The sequence below is a fragment of the Orbicella franksi genome, chromosome 2 (assembly GCF_964199315.1).
Source record: "Orbicella franksi chromosome 2, jaOrbFran1.1, whole genome shotgun sequence".
NCBI lineage: Eukaryota > Metazoa > Cnidaria > Anthozoa > Scleractinia > Merulinidae > Orbicella > Orbicella franksi.
The window spans coordinates 6,740,352-6,755,373 of NC_138146.1; the positions used below are offsets into that span (position 1 = coordinate 6,740,352).

Below are 15,022 nucleotides of genomic sequence, written 5' to 3' on the forward strand. Positions count from 1 at the left end.
CAAGAGGGTACGTACAATGCTGGTAGAGCGCTTGGCTCAATGTTAGTTAGAAACACGCTTTTGAGTTACCTTTGCTAAAAAAAAGGGGGAAAAATCGTCATTTACAATATACGTGTTATCAGGAGCCATAATCGGGGACGGAGACCGTAAGCGCGCGCCATTTCAAGTATTGGGGTTGTCACCATGATATGGGACAATAATTCTATTTTTAGAACAAATTGCGCCATCACCTGCGGCACACGCGCGTACATGCTGCGAGGATTTTTGCGGATGTCGCGCGGGGGAAATGGCGTCCGAAATTCCCGAAATGTTTCATGGTTTTGCCCCACAACTCAACGCGTTTACGTCTGTTGGAATTTTGCCTAAGTATTTTCGTCGTAAGCTGCTCCAGTTTGAATGAAGTAAGACAGTGTCGAATTTAGGTATGTTCCGCTGTAAGCTTATATATATCTCTGACCAAGTTGTGTTCCGACTGATGCTTTTTTTACATGAGCTGTACATTACTCCACTTTAAATTTCACATATGTTGAAGATTAACAGCTTTTCCATTACACAGCAAAAAACTAGCTGGATATATTTAGATATAGCAGAGCGTCAGGACTTCATAGTTTCCTAGCTCCTCTTGCCACACGCTTGCGAGGAATTTATCAGTCTATCGCGACGGAAAAGTAAAACAAAATACTTGCTAGTTTGAGTTTCGCTTGAATTGTAAGCAACGCTTGATGTTTCATCAAGGCTTAATAACTTTACGTCCGTAGATACTGCTCAGTTTTATTCGTGTAAAAATCCAGTAAATTCTCAGTTGTCGATGAATGAGAACGTCCACCGATGCGTGTTTTGCACAGTCAGTAAACATGACAAATTGTACTTCCGCCGCACTTTCGTGTGAAAGCGTACATCGAGCTCAAACAATAGCTCTATAGTTTTTAAATATGTTTAAGATTGGTAAATGTTTGAGAACATATTAAAAGCCAGGCTGAAAATATGTGAATAAAGCAGAAACAATCAGCAAAGTTACGATGACGCTTTCTTTAATCAACTTGGAATAACGATTTCGATTTTGATGATCGAGTTATCAAAACTCCTTGTCTATTTTCATTTTCGTAGTGTAAAACTTCACTATGCTTATGTTGAAGAAACACACATGATGTTAGTAGCCTTTTTTGCATTCGTGAAATTTGTTGCAGCATCTCAGCACAAAACATAACGAAAGAAATCTTTGTCAAGATTTGTTGACAATTGAAAACACCGACTCGGACTTGAAAGTGCACGAGCCAGTGCATGCACTATGCAAATGAGCTAATTGTACGCGTCAGACTTTCCTTTCAAAAACTTTTGCAAACTCACCAAACAAGCAGAGACAATAAGAAACCATCAAAACAGGTTTTGGTTATAATTAAACATTGTCTGAGAAACTCGCAAATTAACTCGATACCAGAGTAGAGAGTTTTCTTGCTATATTCTTAAGCCTACGCGTAAGCTTACAACTAGCGTGAGCAGATCTTATTATTCATTCCCAGCGCGAGATTGAAGTCTTGTTTTCGACCCTGAAAAACCCACCTTTTCCGTTAGCTCAGAGCATAAAACTACATATAAGCGCCCTGGTTCGTATTCCCTGACTTATTCCCTGCCATCGCCGTGAAAAATACGCAAGAGAATCTCTCAACTCTCACCATTTGATCACGCAACGTGACAACATCCACGCGAGAGCCCCTGACATGTGCGTGAATCCGCGCGGATATATGACGTCAGGATGTCGCAATTTGTTCTAAAAATAGAAAAATTGTCCCATATCATAGGTGCGCGCGAATCCCGAGACTTACGGTCTCCGTCCCCGATTATGGCTCCTGGTGTTATTTTATGTTATTTTCCCGATTCTGGAGAATCGCCGGAAAGTAATCACGCGTTTTATGAATTTATGATATACAGAAATGTACAATACCATGGTGATTTGAGACAATAGAAAATTATAATGAAGACAAAAAAGAACATGAGCGAAAATAAGGGTAATATTCTCCTGCATGAGTTGAGGCTAAAAATTAGTGGTCTAAAAATGTTTCAATGGATTTGAAACTGAGGAATTACGTTCATTTAATATTGATAGACATCATTGTGGGCCCCCCCCAAAAAAAATCATCGGTTTTTTTTTTTAATTCCCGCCCAATTTAACAATTGTAAGGTCATTCCAGCGGTTATCCAAACCAGTCCTCCTGAAGATCAAACGGAGCGATTTTTTTGGGATTATCACCCGAAGTAAATAAATGGTACAAGATTCATGTAAGATCAAAAACTATTTAGTCAGTTCTTGTGGCCAAACTTTGCAACAACATTTTAAGACAGCTTTGTTTTTGCTTTATTTGGACACCTTGAAACTTCACCCGCAATTTACTCGAAAGCGCTCTGACCCTTAAAGGTCAAATGAACCCAAATTAACAATTTTTTTTTTAATTTCAGTTCAATGTGTTCATTAAGTATAAAATGAATATATTCTGAAGGTTCAAACGAATTGAACGAAGCACTGCGGAGATATTGGAATGTTAAAATCACTCTTTTTCAGCCATCATAATCGCAGAGCGGTCAGGAAAATTGTCGGTTAATTATCGGAAATAAAACTTGTGACGTCAATGTTGGTGAGTTCAAGAAATACAGGAAATTTGAAACTGTTTTGTTTTAAAGCTTACAGTGAACGTCGGAGGACAACCACTCAAAATCAAAAGTTAGCACTTTCAAGTTCCCTAAAACTTAAAAGAGAATGGCTTATAAAAATGAAAAGAGAATGCTTCATGCCCTCGAAGCATTCGCGCGTTTGTGTAAAACACTTTACCAAAGACAGCTTCGAACAAAATCTTGTAGTAAGGAGTTTGTTGCGACCCTCTTTCAAGCTCCGTCAACTTGTAGTCAAGAAAGACGCGGTTTCGACGAAATTTATCTTCACTATGGAAGGTTGCAAGCCGGCAAGTGGACAAAAAACAACGCAAAACAAGCGAATGATGCCCGCCGAAAAGCGGGCGAACTCCTCCGCCATTTCCCAAGTAAAAGAAGGTTTGTATTTAGATCCAAAACCTTCCCCAAGAAAAACTCACTGACACAGAAACGCAGCTATGTTCAAGACAACAACGACGTCACACAGTCTCAGTCCCATTCCTTCCATTAAAGTGTGTGGTCATTTTGGAAACGTTTTCGTGAAGCCATCGTCTTTGTTCGTACTTTTAACTTTTTTACTCCTTTTTACGGCTCACAAAGAAAAATTCCCGCATAAGTTTCCCTTAGCATGTTTTTTATTAAGATTTCGTCGCTATAAAATGGCTGAAGAAAATATGTCTAAATTTTGGTTCATTTGACCTTTATTTATTTATTTATTTATTTAATTTATTTATTTATTTATTTACTTTATTTATTTATTTACCGTCAAATCATAGATCGTGAAGTCGTACACAAAAATTATCCCCTAATAACAGGTTATTCGGTCTCAAGTAAAAATGGGGCATGACGTCATAACTTTGCCATGGTATTGTAGATCTTGGTAAAACTTATGTCATTTAAAACTCTCATATTTCCCTAGCGTACCAGTAACGCTCGAGTTTTTATTGAATAATTGATAATGATGGTGCTCTAGTCGCTCAAAGCTGAACAGTATCTACTCAAAAATCCGATCGAGCCACCTTTAAGTGCCCTCGATAACTTTTATTATTATTATTATTATTATTATTATTATTATTTACTTGAGGAGGCTGGCAACAGTTTTCAGCACTTTTCTAGCAGCTATACTTTGAAGGAAAAATGCTACCACTGTTTAACAAGTGATGCCACAATAATGGTATCATACAAATATCCAATCATCGGTAAACAAGTTGCAGTCAACCCTTTTATATAACAGATTACCACAAGACAATACGACCTGCTAAAAACACACTTAATTTAGCTTTTAAAAGCGCTTATAATTCAAAACCGAGCTCGGTGACCCCCTTTTTATTATCTTTTTATTATCGAATTGCGATAAGTATAATAAGATGCAACTTTTTGCAAATTAAAAAAAAAAATCTGTAGAGTGTACTCAAAGCCACCTTAAATTTTCGAAACTTTAAGGTGGCTGTAATCCCACTCCACATTTTTAAACTTCATCTTAGCATGTTTATTACAATTCGATACTAAAAATTGAGGGTTATCGAGCTCGTTTTTGAGTTATAAGCGCTTAAAGCTAAAATTAAGGATGCTTTTGACATGTCATAATGTTGCTATGGTAACCTATTTTGCCACAAAATTGACAGCAACATGTGGGCCAATGACTGGGCAGTTTTTTGATGCCATGATTTTGGCATCATCTGATATAGAGTGGTTAAATATACGTCTTGGAAAGTGCTGGAAACTGCTTCAAGCCACCTTAAACAGCACCACGCGATGAGGATTAAACTTTTATTTTTACTGTCGCCAGGTCACGTGGTAACCAGTTACGCGGCTGCATGACAAAACAAACAAAGAAATGGTAATGCAGCCGCGCTTCTGGTTACCTCCTAACCTAGTAACAGTTGAGAAAGCTTCGTTCACGTAACTATAGCTAATAGAAGGGAATGGTTATGAAACCCGACAAAGTTCTTTGTAGAATGTTTTTGTTCTCTTTTTTGGCCTTGACCGTGCACAAAACACAATAGTTGTTTACTCCGTACTGAGGAACTAACCAATAGAACCGTTTTGGTTACGTAATTCATGTATAGTGTATGAGCGCAAAACAAAAGATTGTGCACGGAGGTGGACCTTCCAACAAAAATCTTGGCATCTCTGTTTGCTTCTTGATGTTTGCCGGGCTTCGTAACCAGTCCCTCTATTAACTATGACATAACGTACTCGCGATCTTACCATTTCGGCCCATTTTTTATCAAGATAGGCTAAATTAAGGTGAGAAATTACTCCCAGTATCTCGTCAACCATGTTATCCACTAGTTTGTCAAAGATTTTTTTTGATGCTGATTTATTATCTGATATTTCGTTGCGTACGTTCTCAACCGCCAAAGGTGTGATCTCTTATTCAAAATAAACATATTCTTGAAATGCTCGTTTGCAGTCTGATACCTATTTTCAATTACATTGACTGATCCTAGAGACCTAAAGACTATTTTACTGGAGATTAGACCCACAAGGCAAATATTTCAGGATCAATTTTGAAGATAATGATCGCGGCGTAAAAGGTAAGAAAATTATGTCGGCGATTAGCTCAAGTGCCCTATCTTCAAGACGCCCTAATTCTTTTTGGTTGTTGTTGTTTTATTTTACCCAAATATTTATTTACAAAAAACGTACTGAGCTTAAAGGATACTTTTAACCAGAAAAATAGTTTTAGCAGGTAAATCCATGTACCGAATTGACTTTCTGGTCGACGAAATAGGCCTAAATTTTGACGTGACGCAGCATCGTCAAAGCGTATTAAATTGGAAACGTGCTAAAAATTCAGGTTTAAATTTCATGCTGATCTGATAACGCTAAAAAAATTGCTAAAAGATGTTACTTTAGTACTATGGAATATTTTTTGCCAGCCACACTTATTATTTTGGCTTGCTAGGGCTCTTAAGAGGCTGTCTCTGTAAAAACCGACCACTGGTTTTACTTCGAAAATCGATTTTCTCATAAGCTGGGATTTCGAAGCCCTTACCTAGTCAATCACTAAAATGAGTTTTATTTGGTTAAAAATTCTAATTGAACTTTTCTAGGATTAATTGAAATTCGTCCGCTCGACACAAGTTGCATGCCTGCCGAAACTGGAAAAATAGCACATATTGCCGGTGCTCTAAGAAAGATAATATTCGCTCAAAAGTCCCAATTCTTTTTTTTTTTTTTTTTTTTTTTTTTTTTCAACTATAGATATATCATAGCAGTCTGTTTAGCCATGTTGCAATTATAATTCAATGTTGTTCCTTCAACGGTTAAAAGATGATTTTGTACCCGTTAAATCGAGTTTTGAACCAAACACGAAATAGCTCTACTTTGAAGGCACGTTTTAAAAATGTGGCACCTGTTTGAAACTGCTGAATTACATGAATAGAAAGTATAAATGGCCCTTAATTTGAGACAATGATAAAATTTGTCTGCACACTACGTTTTCAAAACTAACGACCGCTTAAAGTTCAGGAAATTTTGAAAATATTCCAGTGAGTAAACGACATACTCGCCATCGTAAACTGAGTGCTCCGATAAATTCACGTAAATCTCTTACCTGGCTTTTAGATTAGAGCTTTGGTCCTTAGTAGCGATCCTTAAAACCTAGGTAGCATTAATTAAAACTGCCAGCTTTTCCTTCCAGCGGTATGTTTGTATACAAGGTACATTTATACGTTCCTCATTTGTGTCGAGCCTGTCGGTCACATACTTCGATGTTCTTTGTATTACTGACCATTGTTTTCCTCGAAGCCGGTTTAATCATGTAGAGTCCTCTTGAAAGGTTTGTAGAAGAACTCTTTTGAACACCTCTCGGTACACCTACATGTATGAACAGTAAACAGTGATCCGGGGATCCAAGGAAGGACTGATAAATGCCACGGCCATTTTGTGTTTACAACAGGTATTTTATTGTCCAATCTTCCCGTGAGTATCACATACTTACGGGAAGATTGGGAACTAAAACACCTGTTGTAAACACAAAATGGCCGTGGCATTTATCAGTCCTTCCTTGGATCCCCGGATCATCGTTTACTGTTCATGAATGTAGGTGTGCCGAGAGGTGTCCAAAAGAGTGTTTCTTCAAACCTTTCAAGAGGACTCTACATGATTAAACCGGCTTCGAGGAAAACAATGGTCAGTAATACAAAGAACATCGAAGTATGTGATCGTCACACTCGACACAGGTGAGGAACGTATAAATGTACCTTGTATACAAACATACCGCTGGAAGGAAAAGCTGGCAGTTTTAATGATGCCTAGGCTTCAAGGATCGCCACAAAGGACCAAAACTCTAATCTAAAAGCCAGGTAAGAGATTTACGTGAATTTATCGGAGCACTCAGTTTACGATGGCGAGTATGTAAGTGACTGGAATATTTTCAAAATTTCCTGAACTTTAAGCGGTCGTTAGTTTTGAAAACGTAGTGTGCAGACAAATTTTATCATTGTCTCAAATTAAGGGCCATTTATACTTTCTATTCATGTAATTCAGCAGTTTCAAACAGGTGCCACATTTTTAAAACGTGCCTTCAAAGTAGAGCTATTTTCGTGTTTTGTTCAAAACTCGATTTAACGGGTACAAAATCTTCTTTTAACCGTTGAAGGAACAACATTGAATTATAATTGCAACATGGCTAAACAAACTGCTATAATATATCTATAGTTGAAAAAAAGAATTGGGACTTTTGAACAAATAATAATTTTTTTTAGAGCGCCGGCAATATGTGTTATTTTTCCAGTTTCGGCAGGCATGCAACTTGTGTCGAGCGGACCGAATTTGAATCAATCCTAGAAAAGTTCAATTAGAATTTTTAATCAAAGAAAACTCATTTTAGTGATTGACTAGGTAAGGGCTTCGAAATCCCAGCTTATGAGGAAAATCGAATTTTCGAAGTAAAATCAGTGGTCGGTTTTTACACAGACAGCCCCTTAAAAAGTGTAATTTTGGAGTCGATATTTGCTCCAGCTAGTTTTGAAGGAAAATAAGTAAGACCGTCTCGACAAAAATTAAAAATCCAAGCAACCTCAAAAGATACAGTTTAGAAATAAGTTAGTAAAGAGCTTCTTCCTGACAAAGTTTGAGAAAATCGAATTTTCTATCCTACATAGGCATAGGTGACTGTCAGAGAAATCTGCTCTCAATTATTCTCGATAAACTGACATGAACAACTGAAAGTCAGTCCAGCCCTAGAATAACAAGACTAAGGCGCCGGTAGGTACAAAATAATAAACACTGATGATATACGAAGACAATAAGCAAATACTAAGATATTAATTAATAAATGAAAACAGACACAGGAACACAAGTTAATACCTGAACACTCTGTGGCGCAGCAGATAGCTCCATTGTAAACATAACAAACAGGTCTAGTCATTGCTGGGCAGACACCCTGTTTCTCATAGGCTCCAGGAAAGTAGAAATCACATCCTGCATATTTCCATGTTTGGCCTTTGTAGTAAATACCGTCGCCTATGGTAAATTCGACGCCTAGTTACAATTGAAAGTCATAATTAGTTTAATTTTAACTTGGTTAACCCACAAGAAACATACATTACCGATAAAGGGAGTCACTAGGTGAGTATCTGTCCCCTCTATGGTATGAATGCAAACGAATCAATCCGATTGTGATTGTGATTTCATACGAAAAACAGAGAAAGACAAAAAACAACTTTGTAAGCATTAAATTATGACCAGAGTCAAATGCATTTGTTGCCATAATTACAATTCCAATTTAAAGCAGATCACAAAGCAAAACTACGCCAACGAATCTTTACCACTATAATATGCGAAACTGAATTTTTTGTGTAGTTATAATTTATGTCCATAGGATTTAGAGTTACACTTCCTTTCAGATGTCTAAGGCTCTGGCCCTAGCCTCGTCTAGGGTTAAAAGCCTCTTTTTGATTTAGACAAAAAATGCTCTGTTCCTCCTCAAGAAGTCGGTGCTAAGTGCCAAATGAATAAATCTATTTTGAGTTGTTTTCTTCTTTTTTGTTTTGTTTGTTCGTTTTTCACAACCATTTGCGTGACATAGGATTTGTGTTTACGCCGCCATGGTTAGTTTTGATTCTAGCGCGCTATCCTCAAGAACCAATATATTGTAAGTCAGTTGTGCTATTGTTAAATCATGGACTTTATAGTCCATTCCAAAAGTAATATTATTGGTAAATATAAGGACGGTGACTTGTTACCTTCACAATGATCTCTCTTTTCTCTCACAAACTTGGCAACGTTGCATTGTGGTTGCGCACAATTCTCAATATGCTCATAAAACCCATAGTAATAGCCAGGGAAGTTAATGGTCAAGTTTCTACGGCATGTCAGAAAGCCTGCTTTACAATGGCAATCCATACAGTGAGAAAGCTGCAAACCATTTTCATCTTTTGTTAAAAATAAACTTCCCTCTTCGTCCTTGCAAACGGCTAAAATAGCAAACGGATAAAATAAGATTATACAATTCCCCAGATGTAACAGTTCACAAACTGATCACTGAGCTGAAGATTTGACTTGGCATTTTATTACTATTTGGTTTCGTGCTACGCAACTTGTGTGCAGCACTCATCAGATGAAATTGCCAAATGCGAAGTTCCATCGTCACACTGATTTGAAATACACATGCTACCGTTGGAAATAGGAAAGCTAGAATAAGTGAGCGCTTTTACACAACAATAGAAAGTTGAAAATCATAAATAATCTTCGATACAATTGCGTGACAAAGGAGCTTTAAAATTTAGCTTTTTTTCAGGAGGAATATTGTTTGCGTGTCTACCTGACGTTATAAGTTCATTCCGTTTGTTAAGAGAAGCCTATGGAGAGGCTAACTTAGGTTTGCAAATGATAAACTAAACTCCCAGAGGCATAGGTTACATCGATTTGGAGCGGGGTTATATGGAGCACCTTGCTTAAAAATTTTCCAAGTCAATTTTAACTTTGACTTATTGTCTTTCTAATTCCAGATGTGTTTGCTGTGAAGAAAGACGTTTTATGGTTTGAGTATCTGGTCTTAAAATAATTTTTCGTTAGGCCAACGTAGGTGTGGGAGGGGTTTTTGTCTTCAGTTGTGACGGTCGCTCGGTAGATAACCGATTCCTTGAGGCAATTTCTATCCATAGGACACTCAGCTGGTTTTCTGCAGTTGCACGTTTTAAGCGGCACAATCTTTTTGTGCAAAATGGATTTATTAAGGCCATCGATGTTCTGTTTCAGGTTGGACATGCAGCTGCTGCTGATCTTAACTGTGTTACTGTTAAAGATCTTATATAACACAGCCTCTTTGGGAATTCTTCGTCTCGATCTTGGGAAAGACTGTTCCGAGGCTAGAGGCTACGTTTTTGCTGTATGGGGGTTATACCAAATTATTTTCCTTTTTCGGTTCTTTCTTCCAGGGCGTGCGGGTTGAGTTGGGAATTGGGTAAAAAGTTAAGATAATGCGTGTATCCGCTGTTGTTGAGGGCTTTCTGGTAGATTGGCGCTGCTTTTTTGAAAGATTCTTCATCATACAAAATCTCAGACAGTCGTTTATTAATAGATTGTGGGATGTTCTTGATATTACGCGGCCGGTAATTAGATTTCTTGTTGACATACAGCCGGATGTTTTTACGCTTGTTACGACATGTGTTTACCATTGGAGAGGTTAAGAGTGACATTAAGGAAGTTTACGACTTTTTTGTTGGCTTCAATCGTGATTTTAAGGTAATGCTTGCCAAAAATGTTGCACAAATCTTTCTTAATTGCTCTGCTTGTCGAGCGATGTCTGGGTTATACCAAGGCCGTCGTCGCAGTACAAGCCAACGTTGTAGCCATGTTTCTCCTTAATGCGGTGCAGGAGGTACGCGCCAACGTGCTCACATGACTCTGAGCCGTAAAAGCTGCCCATGGTTACATCGAAATGAGATCAGTCGATATTTTCTTTCCCCATGGCTCACTTGTGTTGTAGAGAGGAGACTTCTTCACATGGAGAATGATGTACTGCTCCTCATCGCCAGTAATGTTAACTTAGCTGGAAGCTAATTGTAGGACCTTGATGGTTATGAAGGCGTCTCGCTTAGCAGTGGTGTTAACCCGGTCATCTGGATCGAGTTGCTTAGCAATTTCTTTGGCTTCAAGCTCGATAGAACTCGTGGTGTTCACGATAGAACCGGTTCCCCAGGTATAGGTGATTTTACGACCAGTATTTGGTTGTAAGAAGCCTAAAGTCGCGTCACCTACAGTTGAACGCTAACTCGTATCCAGAGCGGGAGAGGACCTGCGCTGACTTTAACACCGTTGTATCTCTTTTTCAACATTGAAGAGAATATTGGCAGACTATATTTCGACATAATCTGACATTCCTTCCGGAACCATGTTGTGTAACATCCGTTCATTATCGGAGCTTGATGTTTCCATTGTAAGTGTATTTTGATTGTTTTTTTGTTTTTTTGTTTGTTTTTTGTTTTGGTCTTGTCTCATACTGAGACAGTTGGTTTTGTTAGTTCTAAAAGGGACATTTTTTTAACGCAGAACTCCAAATTTTTCTTTTAAGATAAATGTTAAAAACATTTTTCATGTAAGAGGCTCTCCTACCGACTGGCTTTCAGTAGCATGCAAATCGAAAGTTCCAAACCCAACTACTAGTACAAGTTTAGCAATTACCCGTTTGTCAATCATAACTATGACGACACCAGTGAAAGACAAGATACATCTAATTGACAGCAGAGTAAAACTGAACTGTTAGTTACGGTCTTTTACATTGCATGTTGTACTCAAAGCCAACCATAAACCCTACATTGGCCGAGCTCGGTTTGAAGAGATCGGAGAAGTCATTCATTTATTTTAATACGTAAAATAAATCTCCTTTTAATTTCAGACATTACATGTTGAGACCAAAGTAAATGTTGATTGAGTATTATTTAGTATAGCAGCAAAGCAACATAGTCCAAAAACTGAGGAAGCATACCATCTTCGCAGCCGTTTTCATCTGATTCATCCGGGCATTCAGCGATCCCGTTACATAGGTGAATGTCCCGGATATACAATCCCCCACTTGCACACTTGGTCATTTTTCCGTTTTCGGAAAGTTCAAGGTAGACTAAAATAAGAAAAAAAAAAGGCAAAATGATTCTCAAAGTATAGTAGACCTAAATTTTATAGCACGTTCGATTTGATATTTGAAAAAAAAAAAAATGCCTGAAAACTAGCTGAACCGGAAAAGTACTTAGCTGGAAAGGTACAATTCAACTACTTAATGGGCGAGATGACCGTATTATTTCTTAGTGTAGAGTTTATGATGAAATATGTCTTTATGTTAGATATACACCTAATTGAAGAAATGTTGTCAAGAAAAAAGTATATGAACCATAAACGATACGACACAGTGGTTTTCGGAGAAACTTCCATTTTCACGGACAAGCATTAAAGCGGTTTACGAGATTAGCATGCATGCTTAAATTTACGGCGTACTCTGAAGACTTACGTTTACGGGCTGCCTGACTTTATTACAACCTTGGTTATGATATTGGGGAACCTGCAGGTTTGCTTAAAATGCCCAAGTAAGCAAGTAAATACGTACGCACGGATGAATTAAAGTAATGACTATTACATCCGGAGTTGTTTTTCCCTGTAAATAAACAGTACAGTCAGTCGCAGGCCAGGTCTCTTCTTTAAAGTTCGTGCTTACTACATGTTGCAAACTCAACTTGGGCATATCCGAAGCTCTAAGCGCTCAAATTTTCTTTTGTTTTCTACTTTAGCTACCTCAAGGAAGGCATGGTACGTTCTGTGTGTTCCCAAAGCGCCATTTCGGGCAGCTGACCTGTGATCATGAAATGCCACGAGAAAGCAATATGGAATATTCATGATCACGCGCACGCTTTTTCAGTCTTCCCATAACTCTATAAAGTCGTATCGTTTACGGACAACGTTTTCTCAAGGCTTTCATATACATCTGCTTAAGTTGTGAACATAACTGCCAATATCTTTCATGTCTTTAAGTCTTTCTCTGCCGTTCCAATATAAATTATTTCATATCTATACTTACACATATTGTATGCAACCTTGTTACTTGAATTTTATGGTAATGCTGTTTTGATTTCCTGCCCGTCCTCTCACAACTCATGTGTGCTAAAGTTCTCTGGCTGACTTATGACCATGAGCCAAGTGGAAAAATTGTCACCATAAATGTATGTCACAGGTAATAGGCCAGTTTCGATATGTCACCATCTAACATGGCTCCGAGGCTTACAGGATAAACTTAGATGTTTTTGCAGTTTTCTTTGCATCCAAATATTTTTTTGGGAATGGACAGGAAAAAGTATGATTAAAAACAAAACTACAATTTTGTCCTGGAAGCATCGGAGCCATGGTAGACTTGATCTATAGAACTTGGCCGTCTTGAACCCATGTGATCAGACTGAACCTTGACGACAGTGACCGAGAACAGGACATAACAAAATCTATTTATAGGCTTTACCTACCTTTGCAAGTACTGTAGGGCTCTTCTGTTCTCAATGGAACTGCACATTGTTCACAGGTGGGTATCGGCTCAACATAATACAATCCATACGTGACGTTGACGTCATATCTAGTACAGTTTATGGTGCCGTTGACGCACTCACAAGCCACGCAGGAACTGTTCATCCATGTCTCTCTATTCTTTCTCAAGTTTCCGCTGATGTCCATGCACACAGGCTCATTTAGTTTCTGGCACAGGACAAAACTGTGCTCAATACAGGTACAATTAGTTGTAGGGTTTTTGAGCCACTTATCACCTGCTTGTCTTCGGTTGAACTGGTGATCAAGGCAAGCTAAAATTAGGAATTTTAAAATACCAACATTCAATTAGTACATCATCAGCAGACGATCAGGATGCCAAGCATTATGAAATAAAATCAATGTCAGATAATATTAAAGACTTTTGGTAAAGTGTGTATCTTTTTATGGTTATATAGCAGAGTGCCTGTTCAAACTTGAAACACAAATGAAAACGTTTCAGGAATAGCCTCCTCATTTTGTGCGCTAAATTTTCAGCCACAAAAGTCAGGACAAGGTTCATTCCATAAGAGTCAGAAGGCAGAGTCAAACCGGCGAGACAAAAGTTTCCTGAAAAGAACGAAGGAGAGAGCCCCTGTGAAGCCTCTTTTAACCGACCAGCTCCATAACCAGTTCGAAGCCTGATCTATTTTTGTTAGTGGTGATAAATGTTATAAAAACTTACATATGCACTTTTCATTTCTAAACCTTCCCAGCGACGCTTTCATGAAATATCAAATTTTTACTATAATAGACCATATTTTTATTCTCAGTATAGGACTAGAGCTAGCTTGCAACTGAGGTTAATGAGGGGAATCTTTTCAAATGTTAGTGACATAAATCTCTTTTTAATTAGATTCCCCCCGGATGGGCCTTCATTGCAAGCTACAGTAGGTCCAGTTCAATATCAAGAATACGATTAAAGCCTATTGTCAAGAATGCATTTAAAAAGAAGAAAGCTTCCCAGCTTTGATAAAAATTATGCCCAACTTTTTACACATAACTAACAACTAAAACCATAAAACAATTGTGGTGGCCTCCTCTATAACCCTGGTGGTTTTTTTGGAGGTCTTCTCGCTCTGGCTAAGTAGATGCAATCAATATATACTGGTTTTTGTTGAAAATAAACAACTTGGTAATGTTCATAAAATGGTTAAGTCTGAGCTCAATTTCAAAAGTCAATAAGTAAGTAAGTAACTTACTTACTAACCTTCAGAGAGCTTTGGGAAAGGTAGGTCGGAATTTGCAAAGGTTAAACGTTGGGAAGCGTAGCGGAGATTAGTACTGGAAAAGTTAGTTGCAGAAGAGATGTTTTTGTTCAGTCACTGATGGATTCAAATCAGGAGGAACTCGCCGTTTCGTTTCGAAATAAGTGTTTTGGCTGCAAACATGCTGAATTTCTGGATTTCTCCGGTTTTGTTCGGCCCCTTTTCACTAAACATCCTATCGAGAAAACCTCTCTGGGCGAGGCAGGCTAAAATGGCGAATAGGCGATCAACAAAGTTTACCGACTATACGTTCGTATAAGAAGATAGACGCTGGAATCTTATGGCCACAAAAGATGTGGCCAAACGAGGATAATAAAACTGGGAATGTCTCATTTGCTTTTCAATTTTTTTGCTCGCACCCCTTTTGCTCTATCTGTCCTTGTGTCTCCCACGATGGACCGAGCATCACTGTTAAGCTTACACAAGCACCCAAGATGAAGCAAGCACCTTTACATTAAAAAATGTCCCAAACATCATGATCTAAAAAGAACATGCTAACGTACTCCTTACTATTGTAAACGATAAAACGATAATCTTTAATAGATTCATTTTTCGGGAACTATTTACAGTAATAATGATCAAAAGACAAAAAACGTTCT

At 38.0% G+C, this 15,022-nt stretch overlaps 1 protein-coding gene across 1 annotated transcript in view; it reads right to left on the reverse strand.

Annotated features, from left to right (window-relative positions):
- The window catches only part of LOC145479895 (uncharacterized), a 35,524-nt gene that overhangs the window by 12,750 nt on the left and 7,752 nt on the right, over positions 1–15,022 (reverse strand). The window contains exons 3-6 of the mRNA XM_081458372.1: positions 13,101–13,430; positions 11,585–11,716; positions 8,841–9,071; positions 7,963–8,136 (exon numbers count right to left, since the gene is read on the reverse strand). Of these exons, the coding sequence (XP_081314498.1) occupies positions 7,963–8,136; positions 8,841–9,071; positions 11,585–11,716; positions 13,101–13,430 (867 nt within the window). The remainder of the gene's footprint in view (positions 1–7,962; positions 8,137–8,840; positions 9,072–11,584; positions 11,717–13,100; positions 13,431–15,022) is intronic.